The 23,621-nt window shown below is 41.8% G+C and overlaps 1 protein-coding gene across 1 annotated transcript in view; it reads left to right on the top strand.

Annotated features, from left to right (window-relative positions):
- The window catches only part of ARHGAP35 (Rho GTPase activating protein 35), a 73,034-nt gene that overhangs the window by 41,499 nt on the left and 7,914 nt on the right, over positions 1 to 23,621 (top strand). The window contains exons 3-4 of the mRNA XM_065420799.1: positions 19,910 to 19,987; positions 23,430 to 23,561. Coding sequence (XP_065276871.1) covers positions 19,910 to 19,987; positions 23,430 to 23,561 — 210 coding nt within the window. The remainder of the gene's footprint in view (positions 1 to 19,909; positions 19,988 to 23,429; positions 23,562 to 23,621) is intronic.

Below are 23,621 nucleotides of genomic sequence, written 5' to 3'. Positions count from 1 at the left end.
TCTGTACCCGTTCCAGTTTGAGTTCGTCCTTTTTAAACATAGGAGACCAGAACTGCACACAGTACTCCAAATGAGGTCTCACCAGCGCCTTGTATAACGGAAGCAGCACCTCCTTGTCCCTACTAGAAATACCTCGCCTAACGCATCCCAAGATCGCATTAGCTTTTTTCACAGCCACGTCACATTGCCGACTCATAGTCATCCTGCGATCAAGCAGGACTCCGAGGTCCTTCTCCTCCTCCGTCACTTCCAACCTATGCGTCCCCAGCTTATAACTAAAATTCTTGTTAGTCATCCCTAAATGCATCACCTTACACTTCTCACTATTAAATCTCATCCTATTATTATTACTCCAATTTACAAGGTCATCCAAGTCTCCCTGCAGAATATCCCGATCCTTCTCCGAATTGGCAATACCTCCCAACTTTGTGTCGTCCGCAAACTTTATCAGCCCACTCCTACATTCGGTTCCGAGGTCAGTAATAAATAGATTAAATAAAATCGGACCCAAAACCGAACCTTGAGGAACCCCACTGGTGACCTCCCTCCAACCTGACAGTTCACCTTTCAGTACTACCCGCTGCAGTCTCCCCTTTAACCAGTTCTTTATCCACCTCTGGATTTTCATATCGATCCCCATTTTTTCCAATTTAACCAATAATTCCTCATGCGGCACAGTATCAAACGCTTTACTAAAATCGAGGTATATTAGATCCACCGCATTTCCTTTATCTAGAAGGTCTGTTACTTTCTCAAAGAAGGAGATCAGGTTGGTTTGGCACGATCTGCCTTTCGTAAATCTTAAACTTATATACAGTTTAAAATCTCTGCTTTTATTCCAAGCAATGAAAGTTGTTTTTAGTGTATTTAATGTAGCCAAAACCTGCTGCAGTTCTTCTCAAACGGATTAAAAATAATTTCCACCTCCATGTATAGGGAGTGAAGTGTTCTATGAACCATCTAGGAGAGTGCTAGCTAGTACAATTCCTGTGTCTATGTGCTGGAAGTGAAGAGGGAATTAAACAAGCTGATAGCTTCCTCAGACATTTCTTAACATGAGAGCCTTTATCCAGCACGGTCCTTTTCAAATACATGAAAACATAGAAAGATTAATGTAAATTCTAAGGAGATCTTTACACAGAGCTCAAAAAGATGTCACTTTACCGTCACTGACACATCATGAAAAAATGTTGCTAAATCCATTTAGAGACAATTCTGCAGATTATAGTGTTGCAGCAGCAAATTGGGGTTGAGGTAGAACTTTCATTCTAAACCTCCATTTACAGGAACTTGGTGGGGTTTTTTTGTTTTTGTTTTTTTGTTTTTTGTTTTTAAACTGACTCGTCAGTCTGATATTTCCCATGTTAGTTCTCTGTTTAACACATGGATTTTTTCAAGTGTGTGTAGAATGTTTGCTGAAATGCCCCTCTGTTTTCTTTGTGTTCAGGTAATTCAAAATGTTCATTAAAACTTCAGATTTGCTACGAGCATAGTCCTCCATGAGGAAAAGTGCCTATAACATCCTTGAAGAATTGTCATTTATAAACCAAATTGTGGATTAGAGTAATGGATATTCTCTTTGTAGCTTTTTATAAGTAAGTGTGTGTGTATAAATCTTCTGTATATAGAGGTTTTTTTAACCCTATATACCTTGGAGCATACAAAGAGCACATAACTTGGCTAGGAAATGCCCGTATGAAACGGCAATTGTGCATATCTGTATCTGCATTTTGTTTTAAATTCAGGAGAACCAATTTAAGGGTCTCCTCTGTGTATACCCATGTCTCAGTTAAACAAGCATCCCATATAAACAGTTTATACAGTACTGAATTTTACCGCTCATTTCATTTGGCTGAAGCCTGATTACAATTAATGTACATTTTATTAGTGCATAAAACAGATTAACTTGTAATTTAAAATATAAAATTAGTAAAATGAACATAGCCAGTGCATTTCTGGCCCTTTCCTGATTCACTAGGAGACATGCAGAAAATAAAGCTGCAAGCAGATTGTGACTTTTAACTGCCACGTTAACGCTTGTAATTGTAATTGGCAGTGTTTTAGGCTGAAAATCACCACAACAAAGTGGATTGAGCAATTAGTCGTCCTGTAAAGTGACAAAACACTTATTCTGTTCAGTGAGAGAAAAATCGGTTATTTGAGGATTGGCGAATTAAAATTGGCTTTCTTGTTATCCATGCCTTGTTAGGAAAATAGGAATTGCCAGATTGGATCAGACCCATGATCTGTCTAGTCCAGTGTCCTATCTCTGACAGTGCTTACCACCACATGTTCCGAAAATAGTGCAAGAATCCACACAGTAGGCAGGTAGTGGGTAATCTGGACCCCATTAAGGTCCCATCCTAATCTCTAATTGTCAAATTGGTTTAATCTCTGTAGCATGAGATTTTATATCCCTTCCAATACTTCTTGTTACCATTAACTATGGATATTCTTGTTACCCATATAAGTGTTCAATTCACCTTTTGATCTTGCTAATTCTTGGCCTTAGCAATGCCCTTTGGCAATGAGTTCCACAGCCTAATCATGCATTATTTTTAATATTAATTATGCATTTTTTTGTTTGTTTTTCATCAAAAAGGTTAGCAGTGATTGGGCAACTAATATAGTGAACATCGGTGTCAGTGGCATGAGATCTGAGGCTAAAATAGGGAAAGAACGAGTTAAGAATTATGTAGGTCTCGCCTTCACTAGAAAACTAGGTCAACCCAGCTACGTTGCTCAGGGGTTTGAAAAATCCACAACTCTGGGTGACATAGTTAAGCTGACCTAAATCCCCTTGTAGACAATGGCAGTTCAATGGACGAATTCTTCTTTCGACCTAGCTATCCCCTCTTAGGGATGTGGATTACCTCTGCTGATGGAAGAACTACCTGGCATAGGTAGTATCTACACCGAGGCTACGTCTACACTACCCCCTATGTTGGCAAAATTTATGTTGCTTGGGGGGTATTCCACCCCCCTGAAGTTACACCGACATAAGCGCTAGTGTGCACAGTGCTATGTTGGCGGCAGAGCTTCTCCCACCGACATAGCTTATGCTGCTCACGGGGGTGGTTTTTTATGCTGCTGGGAGAGCTCTCTCCCATCCGCATAGTGTCTTCACCACACGTGCTGCAGCGGTGCCACTGCAGGACTGTAAGTCTAGACATGCCCTGAGTGTTACAGTGGTGCAGCTGTGCCGCTGAAGCGTTGTAAGCCAAGACAAGCCCTTAGACAAATTAGATGTCTTCAAGTTGGCTCCTTAGAATACTTAAGGAATTGGCTGAAGAGATCTTTGAGGCATTAGTGATTATCTTTGAGAACTCATGGAGGACAGGAGAGATCTTAGAGGACTGGAAAAGGGCAAATATAATACTTGCCTATAAAAAGGGGAATAAGGACAACGCACAGAATTATAGGCCAATCAACTTAATTTTGGTACTTGGAAAGAAATAGAAGTAAATAATCAAGCAATCAGTTTGTAAGCACCTAGAAGATAGTAAGGTGATAAGTAACAGTCAGCATGGATTTGTCAAGAACAAATCAAGTCAAACTAACCCAGTTGTCTCCAAACTGGGACGCGCTTCCCTAGGGGAGTACAGAGGAACGTCTGGAGGGGCGCTGCAGGGCCTAGGCAGGAGCGTCACCCAACTCTACTTTGGCCCCTGCCCCAGTTGTGGCCATGGTCCGGCTCTTGCTTTTGGCCTCCGGCCCGGCTGCAACTCCACTTGGGGGTGGGGCAGTGAGTGGGAGAGGAGGCGTGGACACATTCTATTACTGGTAATGGGGGTGTGAGGGGAAAAGTTTGAGGACCATTGAACTAACCTAATATCCTTCTTTGACAGGGTAACAAGCCTTGTGGATGGGGGGGAGCAGCAGCAAGTAGAGGCTACAATTGAGATTGGAACCCCATAATATATATTAGTACATTGCCAGGCACAGTGGGATCCAACCTGGTACTTGTCTTTAGATGTACTCACAATGTAAATAACAATCGTGGCAGTAATTGTACATATACATAGTAAGAGATGATCCATCATTAGTAATCTTTATCCTTCCTTAATGCATACAAAGGAAAAGGTAGTTTGGGGTATTGGCAAGTTTAAAAATTTGATGCATCCGTATCTTGTATTGTGCCAAAGAGGACCAGGATTTTCAGACAGTATTTCACACTGTCAGCATTGGTAACTTTTTAAGAAACCATTTTCTGAAATTTTCCTGTAATTGCCAAAACCTTATAAACATAAAATGGTTGTCAGGTTTTGGAATAATAGAACTGAATTTGGAATCATAGACCTGTGACCTGGTAAGAAGGTAACAGAAACCAAAAGACCAAACTGTGCACTAAGACAGGCAGATGATTTTATACATCTGTCTTCAAATTTCAGGATTGCATAATCCAGTTCGTTCTCTTAAAACAGGACCAAATTAATCCTTTGTGTAACTCCATTTATTTTAGTGGAGTTACAGCAGGAATGAATTTAGTCTATAGTCTCTGTTCACAGCAATGTCCTTTCTATGAGTGTACAAAATTCTGGGATGAATAACAGAAGAAATGGTAGGCGGGTTCACAGTTGTGTTGTCACTAGCCAGCAGGACCGTAGCAACAAAGAACGTGGCCCCCTCCGAACATATGTCCGGGCGGGGCCCCTTACATTGCAGAAACTGGAATACGGTATTTATTTTGCCACTTTTAGGGGCCCCCTTCCTTGCGGGGCCCCCTCCAGTCGGAGGGTACGGAGGGTGCTCGCTATGCCTCTGCTAGCCAGATTACACGTTTTAATACAATGACCATGTCTTGGCAACATTGTCCCGCCTATGATTGCTCAGTCTGTACTAGAATTCAGCAGAAACTTATTAACGGAATCCTAAAGTACTTTCCCACTCTTCCAAGAGAGTGCTATTTAGAGAGAATACAGTAACTTTCATGCCATAGTCTCAATTTTTTTGCTACACTTAATCTAATTTTTAGTGGTCACCATTGTAGAGATCAAAGTTTATTAGAAGGAGGCCTATTTTTTAAATTTAGAAGAAAATGGTCTTGTGGTAAAGCCACTTGATTGGGACTTGGCAGACCTATGTTCAGTATGAAACTCTACCAGACTTCCTGTGTAATCTGAAGAAAATCACTTAATCTCTCTGGGGTCAGTTCCCAATTTGTAAAATGGGGATAATAGCTCCTTTGTTTGTAAGCTCTTGGGGGCAGGGACTGCCTCGTACTTTGTCTATACAGCACTCATCACAACAAGCCCTTGGTCTCAGTTGGGGCCTCTAAATTAATACCATAATACAAATAAATAAAATTTAGGATAATTCCACTCTGGCAGTTAGTTTGCCTTTTAATAGATAATGTATAAGTGATTGAACTAGCAAAACGTATAAACTGTTGTTGCATTATTTCTAATGGTGGTGAAAAAAGGGGTATTAAAATACATAGTTCCTTTCAGTATTCTGCATTTTAATGAGCTTATTAGTGTTGGTACCACTTTTGAAAAAATAGTGAAATATAATTTGGGATAAAACATGGGATTAAGCTGAGTTGAAAAACTTCAGTAATGTTGACATAACGTAGCATTTTTTCTGTGGTTTTAAGGTATGGTTTAAATGATACTTTGAGATATGCTCAGGTGTAATTAAGAAAAAATCAAATTAGCTTTAATGTAATATTAGGAAAGATTCCTAACAGTGAGATCTAATAATTTGTGGAATGTTCTCCCATGAGATATGATCGAGGAAACCTCACTTTAGACAGGAGCAATCCTGCTTTGGTCTCAGAGCATTGCACTGTATGCAACTATGAAATCCTTGATGTGATAAGCCAGTTTCTATGGAGACCAGTATTTGGAATGGATCAGAGGGTCTCAAACTGTGGTCCGCGGATCACCAGTGGTCCACAAGCTCTATTCAGGTGGTCTGCGGATAGTTCCCTCTAAGGTGCGCGCCTGGGCGGTCGCAAACAAGAGAATGAAGGGTCACCCACCTAATTAGTGGAGCTGCGCAGGCGTGGCTCCACTAATTAGGTGCCTGGACCCTGGAGAAGACGCACATGTAAGGCGAGGTGGTGGCCTTGGGGGGAGTAGGGGGTAGGTGGGAGGGGGCAGTGGGGTGAGAAGAGGAGGTGGGGGGAATTTGAGACGTGCAGGGCTGCGGCGGCCAGAGAAAGAGGCGACTTTCCCCAGCTCCAGGGCTGCGGCTGCCGGGGAGAGACCCCCTCTCCTTTCCAGCCTCAGCTCTGTGGCTGCTGTGGTGGGGGAGAGACCCCCCTCCTTCCCAGCCCTAGCTCGGGGGTTGCTGCGGCAGGGGAGAGAGGGCACATCCATTGCATTAGAAAGGTAAGACTACTGATATTAAAATGTGAGTTGTGTGCTTTTATTTGTAGAACAAAAAAAGTTTGTTTTTTTTACATAGCACTTTTATCCAAAGCACTTTACAATAGTTAGCTAACTGTACAAACAACATTTGGAAAGATCATTAAGTGGTCCGCCGAGACCCTCAGCAATTTTCAAGTGGTCCGTGGAAAAAAAAGTTTGAGAACCACTGGAATAGATAATTCCTTGAGTAGATGCAGCTATGTATTCCACTTAGGCGTGTGTGGAGAATTTTGCCTAGCAGGGGCGGCGTTCCCGCCTCATGGCCATAGCCCTAGTACCCATTTAGTGTTCGCGTTAGTTAAGTATTGACCTGGTGATGCTCTCACTGGGATTTTTAAACATTGTCTGTTATGTGGAGGGGCAATTCCTAACAGCAGTCCACACATGCGGTGCTTGCTCTGCTTGGGCAAGGCTGAGAATGCTGGCGGTTCACCCTCTGGAGCCGACGCCTCTCTGAAGAGAGGGAGGAGCCATTCTCCATTGAGTGCACTGAGGAAAAGGTCACATAAGACCAATCAAGACTGTGATAAGCCAATGTCTACGGAGACCAGTATTTGGAATACATAATACCACAGTAGAACCTCAAAGATACGAACACCAGAGTTACAGACCGGTCAACCGGACACCATGTGAAACCGGAAGTAACCAATCAGGCAGCAGCAGAGATTTTTTAAAAAAAATCAAGTCCTGTACTGTGCCTGTATTGCATCTTAAAGGTAGGCACATCTGGGCTGCCTATGCCCACCCGACCCCCAGCCCCACTCGCAGGGCAGCCACTTACTACAAGAAACTGGGCCTGCCAGCACTGGGGTCTGTGCAGCTTTCACCCTTCCAGCCCCCAACCAGGAAGAGGACACACTGGTTTTACCCCCCCCCCCCCCCCAGCCAGGAGGGGGACATGCTGTGTGCACGCGCTTGCAAACGCCATGGCTGACTAGGTAGCTTAGCTGCTGCTGAATCCCGGCTGGAGGCTCAGCTGTTGGATCTGCAGCCCGAACTGGGCTTTGTTCAGAGTTACCGCCTCCATTCCTGTTCTACTGTAAACACTCAAAAACACCTCAAGGTTCTTGTTAATGAAATCAACCAGGAGTCCGGTGGCACCTTAAAGATGAACAGATTTATTTGGGCATAAGCTTTCATGGATACAAAACCCACTTCTTCAGATACCCCCTGATACTTGTTAATGAAATGTTGTTAATGTGTTAAACTTTGGTTCATTAATGCCACTGATTGTGTCTGGATGACAACACTGCAGAGGTGAACCTCCTTGAAACAGGAAGGGTCTTGCAGCATACACTTGCATCTCTAGTGATTTGTTGTGGACACAGAATAGCAGTCAGCCCTCTCTTTCAGAAGGTGAATAGAGTGTTGTAGAGAAAGGGAGAAGAGTACTGATGAGGAAAGAAAATCTTCATGGGCATTCTAACAAGTTCACACTTTCGGATTCAGAGTGTCTCACATACTTGGCAGACTGTTTACTCCCAGCTGCTTTTACACTTCATCACTCAGGGCTTGTCTTCATTTGAAACGCAACCGTGGTGCAGCTGCATCACTACAGCACTTCAGTGTAGACACTGCCTATCATGGGTAGTGCATGAACTACCCATCCCCCTGCCGGAGCCCAGAACCCCCCCACCACGGCCACCAGCCCCAGGCTAGTGCCCCGGAGTGCCGGGAGGGTGGGTGGTGCGGCCCCAGCCTTCCCAATCCTGGAGCGCTGGGAGGCCGAGTGGCGCGGCCCCAGCCTGAGCTGGGGCCACTACGCAGGAGGAGCCGCAGAGGAATCCTGGTGGTGGAGCGTGGGCAGGGCCATGCCTGGCTGTTTTGGGAGGCACAGCCTCCCCTAGCCTATGATACCCGCCGCCTATGCTACCTGTATGCCAACGGGAGGGGTTCTTCTGTTGGCATAGATAATCCACTTCCCCTGCAGGTGGTAGCTATTCTTCTGTCGCCCTTCCGCTGTCTACCCAGGGATTGGGTTGGCTTAACGATATCGCTCAGGGGTGTGGATTTTTCACACCCCAGAGCAATGTAGCTGGGTCAGCCTAACCTTTTGGTGTAGGCCTTGTTCTCTTTTATTATTTTGATATCTGTATCTGTTGTTTCAAGTACTTTAATCTTGAATCAACAGACCCATAACAAATGGTGTTGAAATAGTAGAGACTATAGTCCAAGAGAAATGTTCTATACCAGGGAAAAGTGCAAAGCAGAAATACTCAGGACATCATGGTTTACCTAGGGCATACTTATGGCTTATCTATACTTGGAATCTTACCAAAATAGCTATTCTCGAATGTTTATTCCAGAATAACGATTTCAGTAAATTTTGTAAGTGTAGACAAGTCTGGTGCTATAGAAATGGATGCTGAGATAGAAAGAGATTTGGTAATGTAGGTATTTTAAAGATGTCTGAAGATGTGCATTTCCGTACTAACTGCCGAGATCACTGAAACGGTTTCTGGTTTAGATCAGGACATGCGTTCAGAAACTCCCCAGCATTTATTATCTGTAATGGGAGGCACAGAAAGAACCAACCAGATGTCAAATCCATATGATGCCACAGACATGGTGTGATGTTTGCACCTCTCCTTTTCCTAACCTAGGGATTTATGACACAGCTGGCTGTGTACACAATGCCTTTTCTAATTTATAGAGTGACAGCATCTGGTCGCCTGGCTGGCAGTCATCAAGATTGTCATAACAGACTGAGTAGATATCGCAAGTCCATGTTTCAGTGAAAGAAGGCGGCGTATTGCCAGAAGTTGACACACTTACTCTTTAGAGAGATCTTTGCTGCCAAAGAGAAATACCCAGTAAAATGCAGGGCCAGAGTCTCCTGGGCTATCTGTCTGACACCTTTCTCTAGCGCTAGGTCCACTCAGAATTTAAAGGAGAAATATGGATTGTGTGCAGAATTTCTGCCTGTGTAAAGGGTGAGGGGTGAAAATCCTTTAAATAAGGACACTGGCAAACTTATTTGATGCAGCCAGTTATGAAGCACCAACTAATGTAAATAAAAATGACAAAAGATAATGGATGGGGAGGAGAATAAATCTGGCCTGCTCTGGATGACTCTTTGGAGGATGATTTAATACCAGAGCAGAATATTTTTCTTGTCAGCTCCTAATATTCTATATTTAAAACCATTTTGTTAATAAAAGTTTAGATTGGGATAAGTCATGTTAGTGTCTACTTGTAAACTTAAGAATGTGTCCTACATTATATTTTTTGTTTTGTGTGTTGTAGCTTATATATTGAATGTGTATAAATATGGACAGATAGTCATAACGGTTTAAAAAAGAAACCACAGATTTTCACGGAAAATAGTGGAGTTAAAATTGAGAAAGTATGAATACCTTACGGGAAAAATATAAGTATTCCCTTTGTTCTTCTTTTAGGCATCCAATTCAAACCAGGTGTAACTCCATTGGTTCTCATGACCTCTTACCCAAGGACTGAATTTAGCCTGTATTTCTAAAACTCTGGTCTTTTCTAGAGAGTTTCATCTGTACTGTATCGAGTTTATTCCTTGTTCTGTTCGTCTTGTGGGTGAGACCCATTTTTCTTTGAGTATTGTATTTTGCTTAGTTACTTCAGGAGACATAGTCAACACACAATCTAGACAATTTCAGCAAATGAGTTTCAGATGGTCCACCATGTTCTGAACCCTGTACCAATTTTATTTTATGGTTTTGTAATCACATTTCCTTTTTTTTTTTTTTTTAAACCTCCCTGGTTGTTGCGTAATGGACCCATACAAACATGGGAAACAGTGGAAGTGGCTGTTCAAATTGCTATCAAATACATTAAGTATATTTAAAATCATAGAACAATATGTTCTTTTAGAAATGAGATGAATGCTTGTGTGAAATTTGTATGAATGCTATTAGTTTGTGGGCTTAAAATCATGGAAGTTTTATTTTTTTAAAGCAGATTATAAAAATATTTTTAAAACTAAAAGGAAATATTGCTTTCACACTTTATATCCTGGAGATTTTGAATGTGAGTTTATAATTTAAAGAAGAGCTCTGTGTAAGCCCCAAACTTCTCTCTCAGCAACTGAAGTTGGTCCAATAAAAGATATTACCTCACTGACCTTGTCTCTCTAATATCCTGGGACTGACATGGCTAGGACAACACAGCTTATGAAAAAAAACAACCCATTGCTAATGCACAGAACTAGATATCTGCAAATAGCTAGATCTTAATTCAGGTGACTTGCATTTTCAGTATAAGTCTTTTAATGTTTTATAAAACCAAAATTTCAGAAAAGAAACTAATGTAGAATATGGTGGTGAAATAACATTACAGGTTTGGATCTAATCGCAAAAACAAGGAAATCCCTTGAGACACAAGCTTTAGTGTTTATGGTGATTACAACTTGCCTGGCAGGAAAGAATGAGGCGTGTGATATTCCTCAAGTGATTGCCTGTATGGATTCCACTCTTGGTGTGCATGAGCCTAAGACTGGATTATTTTGGCCAGCAGTGTCTGTGCCAGTGCCCTTGATGACCTCATGCCCCACCACCCGAGGACATAAACTAGGGAGAAAGTCCTTGTTTCCTTTTTATCACTCTTAAAAGAATCCCTGCAGTGTCTGCTTGCTTCTCTGCACACTGTGCTAGTGTTGGTTATTGGTATTGTTAATTAGTTAGTCTTAGTCTCTCTGCCCTTTGGCACAAAAAATCTTTAGTCAGTTTATAGTCTAAGCTCCCTGACCCCCTCTATAGGGGCTCTAGCAATGCAAAAGTGAAATCCCTGGAGTTCAAACCCCGCACCTCAAATGAAACTGCAATCATGCTTAATGTCAGGCACTCCAGGTGCCTCTTTTTGTTCAGAAATATGACCTCTCCTAAGCCATGTTGTGTATGTCACTCCTTTTCTAAGTGGACTCAAAGCTAGAGGTTCATCTAAAATTGTTCCTCATGGAGCGCTTTTTGCTGTATCACAGGAACAAGAGAAATTTAAAATGACTACCGAGGGACAGATAATAGCTCACATTTCCCTACATACGGCACTGGATGCATCGGACACAACGGCGTGTACTATGGCCACATCTGTGGAAGAACATCCTCCTAGCTTCAGTCCTCTGGGATTCCCAGGGAAGTCCAAAGCACAACTGAGGACCTTCCCATTAAGGCTAATGAACTTAATTCCAAAATGGATCAGGTTCTCCATTTGCTGAAGGTACTTCAAGAAAACTTTGCCTTCTTTGGGACTGTGCGATCCAGCCCCAAGAAGAAAGCCACTAAGATCACAATGTTCCTTCTGCCTGTTACTATCATCAGCCTCAGAAGACTTCGGAGCCACTGAGAGAAGCAGAGTTTCTTCCAACAGTAACTCTTCTGCCTCTTCACAGTCTGCTTCTTCTGCCAGGCAGGCAGCAGGTTTGATGCCAGTGTCAGAGCCTGACAGAACCTCTTGATCTCTTTCTTTCCACCCCTCTTTGGCTTTTTATTTTTGGGAAGCCTGGACTCTGATCACTTCAGACCAGTGTGTCTTGGAAATTGTCAACAAGGAGTATTCTCTCCAATTCCAGTCCCTTCCTACCCTCCTTCTTGTCCCCTTTCAGGGACCTCATGAGATACTGTTGAAAGAAATGGACTTCTGTCTACAACTTGGATCTCTAGGGAAGGAGGTACTGTTAGAGTTCAGGAGCAGCAGGGGTTTTTATACCCATTATTTTCTCATCCCAAAGAAGAAAGGGAGTTGTTGGCATCCCATTCTGGACCTTCAACATCTTGGCAAATTCCATCCATCGTTTCAAGTTCAGGATGGTGACTTTGGTGTCTCTAATTCCTTTGGTAGATCCTCAAGACTGGCTCATGGCTCTTGACCTTCAGCATGCCGTTTTCATATGTCCATTCGTCCAACCCACAGGAAATACTTCAGATTCCTGATAGGAACATCTAACTGCTGGTACAGGATCCTGCCCACTTTGGTCTTTCCACAGTATTGAAGGTATTTCATCATGTGCTTGGCAGTTATGGCAGCTTGTCCAAGGAAGCATGGGAACCAGGTCTGTCCATGTCTCAACTTCTGGCTGATCTGAGGAAGGTCACACCAGCAGGTGACCAACTTGATTCACATGACTGTAAGGCTCTTCAGTGCATTGTGTCTCAAAGTCAACAGTGAAAAATATATTTATTTCAACTCAGAACATAGAGTTTTATAGGAGCTGAGTTAGATTCCGTCAGTGCAAGTTTACCTTACATAAGAGAGGTTCCAAACTATAGCGAACCTCATCAACCAACTTCTGTCTCTCACAGACATCGTAAGAGCATGCCTTAGATTTCTGGACGAAAGGCCGCATGCACCTATGTGAAGCAGTTTGCTAGGCTTCACCTACATTCCTTACAAAGGTGGTTAAAATCAGTGTATCTATCCAGCAGGCACCGCATGGATATATGATGGTCACAGTCCTGCAAGAAGTCATCTCCTTGCTAAACTGGTGGAAATACCCTCTTCAGGTGTGCAAGGGAGTACCCTTCTCTGCAGTTCTTCCAACCAAGACACTGGTGACAGATGCCTCCACTGAAGAATAGGGGGATGTGCTCCTTCAAATGCAGGGGATGTGATCCTTCAGGAAGCTAGTCTGCACGTAAATGTCCTGGATCTCAGAGCCATCCACTTGGTATGCAAAATCATTTCAGCCTTTACTCCAGGGATCCACAATCCAGGTGCTCACAGGCAACACCACAGCTGTGCATTATGTCTACAGGCAGGGAGTAGCCAGGTCACCAGCTCTCTGTCTGGAGGCCATTCAGCTCTGAACTTGGTGTATTTATCATGCTGAAGGCACTGCATCTTCCAGGCTTTCAGACTCACTAACAGATTATGTAAGCAGACAATTCCCAGACAACCGTAAGCAGCTGAATAAGGACCCAGTGTTGCAGACCATCTTGGTTGGGCCTGCTCCATCCTTCGGGTGAGGGATGTGAGGATGTCTAGAGCCACAGGTTTGTCCCAACAGACTGTTGACTAAAACATCTGATCTTGTGCGAGTGGGGCACACACATACCAAGAGTGGAGTCTGTGTGGACAATGCATGTTGAAGAACCGTAGTTACTGTAAGGTAAGTAATAGTTCTTTTATCTTTATAGTGTTTTTACTGCTTTTTGGTGAATTTTAAACCCAGAAATTGTCAACCCCTGAAGCTGCTCTAGCAATCTGTTTCTAACTGCTCACAGGCCCTAGTTGGGTTAGTTCAGTGTCATCGTAGGTCATTCTTTGTAGCTCTGAAAATTACTCAACAGGTGCATTTTGTGTTTTGTTCTCATTTGTTGTTTCGTGCTGCTATATTTTTTCAGAACTAATTTAACTTGATTTTTCTCTCCAAGGCTGGATTAAGGGCTCTAGAGACCCTAAATGTCATGAACCTTGCCCTGATGCTATCCTTCATACGTAGTATGTGTTTTCCCCTCAAAAACTGTAGTATATGTATAATTGTCCTCTGTGTTTTTTTGCTCCTTTTAATGACTCTACAAACACATCTGTACTAGTGCTTCTTGTGTGGCGCAACTCAGAAAATTGACTTTGCTATCATTTTTCTAGTCACTAACTAATATGCCTAATGCCCCCCCCCCCCTTTTTTTTTTCCTTCGAGTGATGATCCGGAAAAGAAGAGGTTCTGTCACAGGGATACATTTCAGATGTATAGTAAGGCCTAAACATCTGGGAAGCCTTCCCTGATTGAAAAAACAGATTTATTTCTAGTTATCTGGATTATTAAAGGGTTCTTTCATATCTAAATGTCCTGCTAAAAAACTTAGATTGTCATGGACTATTATCGCCATGGATGTCTCAACATTTATGAAGGTCTCCAGTGAGTCATTTGATTCTTGGTAGCTAGTGTATGTGAATCTTACTTTCTGGTTGTAGAAATGTCAGCTGGAAGAGTGAAGTGCTTTAGAGAGGCAAGGTATATTTGCATGTTTATCCAAAATTCTTTTCTGAAACAGATTAAGGTTCTACCTTCATTAACTTTTCCCACCACTTGATTCTAAGATTTGGCTCATGTAATAAAGGTCGTTTATTGAGAATGAACAAATCTCTTTGGATAGTCCAACCAGCTTTTTTCTTTAGATTCTAATTCATTAGCTGGGCCTCTGATTAAGGACTATGTTGAAAATAACTGCTGTCTTTCTTTTCTTGTTCTTGCTGATGGGAATGCCACTTAGGCAATGTTAAAGTCCTTTCTACTGGAGGGCTCTCAGCAGCCAGTTTTTGGTTGGTGTAACCACACAAGATATCCCAGGGTAGCCACATTGGGCTCATTATATATCTTTGTCAGATGTTACTGCTGAGAATCTGACAGCAAGAGTAAGAAACCCAGCCGTTCCTACTTCTTAGTATCTTTCAGGATGTTGGTTATTTTGTATTCTCACCTTACTTCCATTATCCGTGAACTTTCTTACAGCTATTGACAAAAACTAATGGGGAGCAAGCATACAAGTGAGGTTATACATGAATTGTGCTGTTGAAAACACTGCAGCACATATCTTTTAATCTTGTCATTCACTGCCCTGACTAGATATTAACCAGTGAAAGTCATGTGTTGACACTTACATGAATTACCAGATGTAACCAGTTGGTGCTGCTGGAGCATACCTTGGGCATTGTTAGGAACAATAAGGTGGGTCACCTAGAGACTGATTGTTGAGAAGAAGACAAGAGCAGAAGGCAGGTAGCATTAGAAACCTTTGATGAACATAGACCCTGTAATGAGCATGACCCTTATATAAATGATCATGTTGGTTATGGTGCTGTTCTACCTTTTCTGGTGATCTCCCTTTAAAAAGTTTTACCTTTTTATCATAGAAACCCCATGCTGGATTTGTATCCCCATTATTCAGGTACCCATTCATTCTGTGTGTTTCATTTCAAAATGAATGGATTGATCCTCTCCTCATGCACTGGATACATACATATCTTGGGAAATATATTGCCTTTGTGTGCACACAGGTTATCTTGATTCTTCACAAAATTCATGTCCGTATGTCTGAGGATAAATCTTACTGCTTTTTTGCACATTTAGGTTCCAGTAATTCTCTCAAATGCAAGCCCTGTCTTACACTGCTGTAGCACAGCTACTTGGGGGATTTGCATGGATGTGGGGCAAAAATTCCCTTCTATGCTGGGGCTCCCAACATTGCCAGAACTGATGGAGCTGGACCCATGTTAGCAATGGTGTAGACAGGGCTTTGTGTTTTAAAGTCGTTACTCCTTTGCAGCTTCTTCCCAGGTTTTATTTCTGTTTATATGAAATTAGTGGTTGATATTAATAGTTCAGTTCAGGTCAAATGATGTTTAGCCTGTCTTGATGCTACAGCTTTGCAATGTCTGTGTGGCTGGTGTAAAACAGGATTTCATAAAATAAACATGGAAGTGGATTGCAGGAAATATTAAGTCAGTTAATAAATACTGATGAGACATGATGGGTGAGGTCATATTTTATTGGACCAACTTCATTTGGTGAGAGAGAAGCTTTTGAGCTTACCCAGAGCTTTTCTTCAGGTCTGGGAAATGTACTCCTGCCATATCGAAGTACAGGTGGAACAGATTGTTTAGCATAAGCCATAAATCCAATGTCTCTATTGAATCCATGTCTTTTAGTATCTAGCAAAGTTATGAATTTAAGCTCCCAAGCTCATCTTTTGCAGGTGTCGTGCAGGTTTCCGTTGAGGCTGAGGACTGATGTCAGCTATAGAGTGATTGCTTTGTCAAAAGTGTTCACCCACAAATGATATGGTGTTTTTATCTTCTATTAATTTTTTTGTGAGAGTTAATCAAGAGCGTAGTAGCAGTGGAGGTATGACTACAGGTTTTACATGTGTTGTTTTGGCAAGATCTGGTGCTGCTTTGAGTTGGTGGGTCCTGGTCTCTGGGGCGTTTGCTTCTGATAACGAGCTTGGAGAGTATGGAGGGTTGTTTGAAAACCAGAAGAGTCCTCATCCTCAAAGGAAACCCGCATAATACCTTCAAAAGATGACCCTGTGAGCTTAAATTCATTACTTGGCTAGATACTAAAAATCATGGACTGAATAGAGACACTGGATTTATTGCTTATTACAACAATCTATAACTTAACCCCCCCCCCCTCCTATGGCTGGGAGTTAATGTTCATGGGTCACTTCACCTTGAATGGTGACTTGAAATATGTTAACTACTTATGCTAAACAATCTGTTCCGCTTTACATTTAGCTATGACAATGAGACTGACTCTATACTAGAAGCATGACGTCAGCGGAGCTGCACCACTGTAGAGCGTCTGGTGAAAACGCTCTGCGCCGACGGGAGAGAGCTCTTGCATCGGCATAATAAATCCACCTCCACAAGAGGTGGTAGTTATGTCGGCATGATAGTGCTATCCGTACTGGTGCTTAGGTCGGTGTGACTTATTCACACCCCTGAATGACATAAATTATTCTTGCATGGTGTCAAGTATCAGGAGATAGCAGTGTTAGTCTATATCCACAAAAACAGCAAGGAGACCGGTGGCCACTGGACTCCTTGTTGTTTTTCTAAATTATTCTGAAGTAAGTGGGAGTGTAGTGTAGACCTGGCCTGAGTATATTTCCCAGACCTGAAGAAAAGCTCCGTGTAAGCTCGAAGCTTCTCTCTCTCCAACAGAAGTTGGTCCAATAAAAGATATTGCCTCACCCACCTTGTCTCTCTAATATCCTGGGACCAACATGGCTACACCAATGCATACATTAAATATTGCTGTTGCTCAGTCATGAAAGGGGATGGTTTGAATTTACAAGTTACGTTTGTTTCAATTTTTCATTATATATGTTGTCAGCATTATGCCTCTCGTTTAAGCTACTGGTAATTAATTTGTCATTTACTCTTATTAGCGGCTATGGTGGACGGTCATTAAGAGAAGGAATTACTCATCTTACTTTGTGCTGAGTGGTAATGTTCTGTCAGAAAAAATTAATTGGGGAACAATTGTGGAGCCATCTGCAGTCTTCGCAGTCCCATAGTGTCTAATCCCTTTCCATCTACATGTCTGAGCAACGAGTCTTTGGGGAAGAAAGAAAGAAATTGGCAGAATGTCTGTGACTGATGTTCCTTTTGTTTCATGCATTCATTGCTTAGTATTGCTGTAAGGTTCAACAGTACCAGTGTTACTTAAGGCAAGAATGATGCTGGCTTTGTTATGTGTGAGTTTGGTGTGACAGAAATGATTGAGGTCAGATTTGCTAACAGGAGTTAGGGAGAATGTAGACTTTTAATGACCATACTAGGCTTTTAAACAGCTCTTCATATTTTCACTGCTTTCTTTTTCCAGTTTGCACATCCCTGCTTTGATTTCTCTGTGGCTCTCCCATTTTATATGAAAATGGAACTAGCACTGGGGTCCCTGTCTAGGCTGCCTCTTTCTTGGGAACATGGTGCTGTAGCAGTAATGGTTCACCATGGGCTGGGGGTTGTAACAAAACACGAGAAGCAGAGCACAATAATCTTTGGGGAAAGTGCAACTCCTGGGGAACACTTAATATGAACAGTATTTTATAGCACGGCAAAAGCCAGAAATAAATCTTAAGAACTAGTTACTGTCAATTTAAAGTCATCTTTGGACAGTTTGGGTATGTCCATCAGTAGTGAGTCAAACTGAGGCTATGTCTACACTACCGCGGGATCGATGCTCTAGTGATCGATGCACCAGGGGTCGATTTAGTGGGTCTAGTGAAGACCCACTAAATTGGCGGCGGAGCGCTCTCCAGTCGACCCTGGTACTCCACCAGGAACAAGAGGAGTAAGGTAAGACTCTCCTGTCGACCCAGCGTGGGGTAGATCCCGTAATAAGTCAACCTAAGCTACATCGACTCCAGCTACGTTATTCACGTAGCTGGAGTTACGTAACTCAGGTTGATGTACCCTGGTAGTATAGACATAGCCTGAGACAAGTGTGAGCAAGGACCAGAAAGGCAGAGCTTCAGATTAAAGGCAAAGAGATGGAGCTCTCTTTTCTTGCTTTATGTGTACATTAAACAGGTACTTGCCTTAATAAGCCCCGTTGTCTAATGGCAAGCTTGTTTTGAATTTGGGCCGCAGGGAGACAAATGGTGGCAGCTGCTCCTGTTTTTCTTTCCAAGTGCACAGACACTGATTCTTTTGTGTCCAGCCCTGAATTTTATGATCCTCTGGGTTGGTCCATTAACCCAGTGTTTTTTTTTTTCTGATGAGGTGAGTTTCTTTCTGTGAAATGAGACCCTGATACAGACCACTTCTTTAGCAATTAAAAGCTTTTAAACTGTACAGTTGATGACCTGTATATTGAATAAATCCTTTGCCCTTCAGATTCAAATACCATTAATGTACTGCGCATCATAAGACAGATTCTCTGCTTTTATCTCACTGAACGTGGGCTTCTCAGAAAGCATCAATTAAAATGATGGCTAAATTGAGACATTTGTTCTCCCTGCTTATAGATTCACTGCAAGAGTTGCATATCCTTCTAGTTGCACTGCGAGTGATCACCCTCGCCCTCTTATGTCCAATTGTTTCTGTATATGCTGTGGTTACTGCAACAGAGCTGCATGAGTGGCTGTATGTACAGGCATTTGTCCTTGGGATAGTAATAAGGAAAGGAGCAATGAGGGGTAGCTTCTTCCTTTAGCCAGATTCCAAATACCCATGGACATCAGGAGTCACTTGCCTTATTTCTTCCATCTGTTGCACAGATGTGTGGAAAACAGAAGCACCTTTTTTAAATCTAATTTTATGCCCCAAGAAGTTATTTAGTGAAACAGTGTTATTTGTTCAGTATGTTCATTTAACAGGTTAACTTCCTATAGAAGCTATTTTTGCAGTTGCCACAACGTTTATTTTAGGTAAGAACCAGTATTGTCCTCTGCTTAGAGCAGAGGGGGAGTCAGAGACCCAGATTCTAAACCTGATTCTGCCGCTGGCTTGCAGTGTGACCTCTGTGTTTCTTTCCCCATCTATAAAATGGTGACTCAGGCCATGTCTGTGCTACAGTGGCACCGTGACACCACCATAACTATGCCACTATAGCACCGTACTGTAGACATTTCCTACAGCAACAGAAGGATTTTTTTTTTTTCCCTGTGGCTGTAGGTAATCTACCTCTCCGGCACCTACGCTGCGGGTTAGGTCGGCTTAGCTGCATGCTCAGGGGTGTGAACTTCTCATGTCCCTGAGTGCTGTAACTATGTTGACCCAACTTTTAAGTGTAGACTAGACCTAATTATATTTCTCTCTCAGTATATGCTTAACTACTGTTTGTTTATAAAGTACCCTGAAATCCTCTGAGGAAAACTGGTAGAGAAGCACAAGTCTTTTTTTTCCCTCTGGGTATTTTTGCAAAGCATATTGCTTGTTCTAAGGAATAAAAGTTGTGCACCACTTTCCAGTTCTTGTGACATGGTAGGCTTTGCACTGATTCATTTTTTTTCTCCTTGTAGGCAGAGAATTCTGTTCCATCCAGATAACACTTCCACAAAGTTGCACCCTTCTGATTCCAGTCCTTGCACTGACTTCTTGTGTCCTTGTTGTTTCACTAGGGTTGAATACTGAAGGAATCTATCGTGTGAGTGGAAACAAGTCTGAAATGGAGAGTCTGCAGAGACAGTTTGATCAAGGTAATGTCTGTTCCTATTGGGCAAAGGGGTTAGGATGTGGCAGTAGCATAGGAAATAATTTTTTTAATTTACTTAGGATCATCTAGTCTAGTCCAGATCAAAGTGATTTGTTTTTGTGCAGTCTGTTTTGATTCCAGGTGCGGGCCTCTGTAATCACCTTTTAAACTATTACTGGTATTCAGACTGAAAGCTAAGAAGTCTGAATGTGACCATGAGATTAATTGAGATTAGTTGTAGTGGGCACAGCTTTCTTTAATATTTGTTCATTGACTGATTGAGAATTTGCTCTAATTTCTCAAACCTGACCAATCAGATTGTGCTAATGAGCCAAATTATCTGCCAGTACTGCTGTAATGGTTGTTGTGCTGTGTTGGTACTCTGTTCTTTGCAAAATATTTAGGCTATGTCTGCTCTGTTGAAATAATCAGGATCCTATGTGTGCTGCGCTTCCCCAGCTGTAGAACTTGCAACACAATCCACCCTTAAAGCAGACTTGTGCTCTAGAATAAAAGGGATGGTGGTACTCGAGAATACAAGGGCTAGAGATGGTGTCCCTAGCCCCTGTTTGCCAGAAGCTGGGAATGGGCGACAGATCACTTGATGATCACCTGTTCTGTTCATTCCCTCTGAAGCACCTGGCATTGGCCACTATCGGAAGACCTTTGTTCTGACCCAGTATGGCCATTCTTATGTTTTATTTCATTTTTTAAAAAGATGTTTCTAGACCTTGTGGATGTGAAAATAACTTTAAAAATGTGAAACAAGTGTGAATCAATGCAAGGTTTTATTTTCTGGCTTTGCAAACTGGCCTTGTCTAGTCTGCAGGTAAAAGGTGTATTTTAAATTGTGTCTGCTAACATGATTTGAAATACCATTTTGTACCCAGTGTAGAAATAGTTTTAATGCTGTTAACACCCTAGAGTTAATTAGGTACCAGCTGACATGGTTTTAAAGGTATTAAACTATATCTAGGCTATGTGGTAAGTGATCTCAAACTCTAATAATTAATTTAGTTTTAAAAACACTTTTTCATAGAGTACAATCTGGAACTGGAATAACCAATCTGTTTTAATTCACACCTTCATTTATTTTGACTTGAGTCTGTGGGTGCACACTTCTTTTGGATTTATCAAAATAGAACATTTTTAATCTGAAATAAATGTGTCCACATGCAGATTTGCACCAAAATAGATGAGGGGGTGAGTTCAAAGAGATTGATATTTTGGTTCCAGGTTGTGTAAACAAACCTATAATCTAGACAAGACCTCAGAGGTGTGAGCTGTTCCATTATCTTAATGGGGTTAACTCTGAAACACAAAACAAAATAATTTTAAACTACAGTTTCACTGCTTGAGGCTGATAATTTTAGTAGAAACATCCAGCTGTTGTGTTTAGTCCACAATCCCAAACTGCGTCCCATGTCTTCCCAGATGCCAGACGCCCCACCTGTTGTTTACCCAACTCCCATTGGTCCCAGACACCTATTGCGATCCAGTTTTGTATTGTCAATGCACAAATTTTCAGCACATTCAAAACTTAAACTGTTGATACAACATAAAATAAATTTATAATCAAAACAAATACCATGGTGACTAGCATACTGATTGTTTGTGTTCATATTTAACTAAATGTCCATGTTTAAATTTAGATGGGGGTGCCAGAGTACCGCACAGACATTAGGTCCTTGAAAATAACCATATTTAATCATGGTGTTGTGCACTTTGGACCGTGTAAAGTAACCTGTTATAAGGCTTCTAGATTCCTAGGCTAAAGGATTCACACAACTTAAGAACTGGACAGGTTAGAAAATGAGTTAAATTAGTTTAAGGTACCCTGAGCCTCTTGCCGATTTTTGTTCTGTTACAATTAAGCTCCCCCCCCCCCTTTTTTTTTTCTCTCTCTCTCTTCTGTTGCTATGTGGAAAATCCACTGATAGTGGGAAACTAACTGCAGGGGAAACAGTGAAACTGAATAGAAGCAATGTGCTGTCAAATGCGCAACGTAAGCAAAGTGAAAACACAATGAGAAATATCTTTTCTCTAATCTTTCAATTACAGTAATCATAGGTATTACTTGGAACAATTGTAGGGGAAAGGTTGTCAGTAATATGAGTTTTAAGATAGCTATGTCCCTTCAAACAGAGCAAGTCTTTTCTGATGACACAAGTGAGGTGAAAACGTGTTATAACATGTTTGGGTGACAACCAAATTTAACTGCAGCTATTTTTGTAGCATAGGCAGAACTGATATTCGTGACCTTGCAATTCCTGCCTTGGTTTTTAAATTCCTGGCATCACAATATGTACCATAACGCTTGCAAATAGGATTTTCTGGCTCTGGGACATCAAAAGCTTGTACATTTGGCAGTTTTTGTGTGTCTTTGTTGCTCCTGGCCTCTGTAGACCATCTTATCGGACACTTTCCCTTTGCCCTTATCTAAGTCTCTCCCTTTCCTTCCACACTGTTCTGTGAGTGGTTCAGTTGTTTGTAATTAATGTATTCACATGAGGTTTTGCCACTTTGTGTAGGAGTTCTTGTTTGACATGTTCCTTCAATAAAGTGTTTAAGAGATTTATTTAGTGCAGATAAATTAAACTACTAATTCCCGTGTACCAGTGTTTAAACTTCCAGTGTTTTTGTAACTCCTAATGTTTTGTTCTTCCAGGGCCCTCGCTGACCATTGGGATTTTGATTATTTCCTGGTCTGAAAAAGCAAATTTAGGATTTTAAACATGATAAAGTGACTTAAAACTGAATAAATGTAGCTCTAGTCATATGAAAAGTTTAGGGATTCAAACTAGCTTTACGATGATGTCTACTATAGGGTGACATAATAGAGCAAAACTCTTATAATATCACTTTACGTGATTTTTAACATTTTAAAGGTGCCTACAGACATTAACTGCAATGATGCCACATTTGAGTTTCTTCATCAGTAGCTGCTTTGGGGGAGGGATCTGTAAGAAGATAGATAAATTAGCAGAAAAGTATTTACAAACTGCAGTTGGCTTTGAAAAATAGGACAGGGCAGGAATATTAGTAATCTCATTAGCCAGATCCAAAAGATTCATGGCAGGCAGTATTACCTACTGGGTAGGGTAAGAATGGAAGTCAGGACTCCTTTATCCCTTTTCTGGACCTGTCAAATTAACTGCCCTCTCAGAGCTTCTGTTTAGCTATCAGTCAAATGGGCGTCATCTTACAGGATTGGAGTTTCGCACAAGACTGGGGGATGGTTACTCTGTGTTCTGTGCAAGACGTGTTTTTTAGCTGTTTGTCACATAGAGAAAGTGCTGAATGTAGAGGGCCTAAGTCTCATTTGTAGCCCGCCAAGTGATTTCTATCTCTTCCCTGTCAGGATCTCATGCGTGTCATTTGCTTCACTGCAGCCGCTGCATGTCTTGTGTTTGGTGAGATTTAACTGTTAAATGCTTTCATTGTAGATCACAATCTAGACCTGGCAGAGAAGGACTTTACAGTGAATACTGTGGCTGGTGCCATGAAAAGCTTCTTCTCAGAATTGCCCGATCCCCTGGTACCGTACAATATGCAGATTGAACTGGTGGAGGCCCACAGTGAGTATGCACAAGGCAATGGGTGACACCATTGTTTCAGAGCATAAAGAATCCAAATTC

The sequence above is a fragment of the Emys orbicularis genome, chromosome 21 (genome assembly GCF_028017835.1).
Source record: "Emys orbicularis isolate rEmyOrb1 chromosome 21, rEmyOrb1.hap1, whole genome shotgun sequence".
Taxonomy (NCBI): domain Eukaryota; kingdom Metazoa; phylum Chordata; order Testudines; family Emydidae; genus Emys; species Emys orbicularis.
Note: the sequence above shows the minus strand (reverse complement) of the source record. Positions and strands in the feature narration are given on the sequence as shown.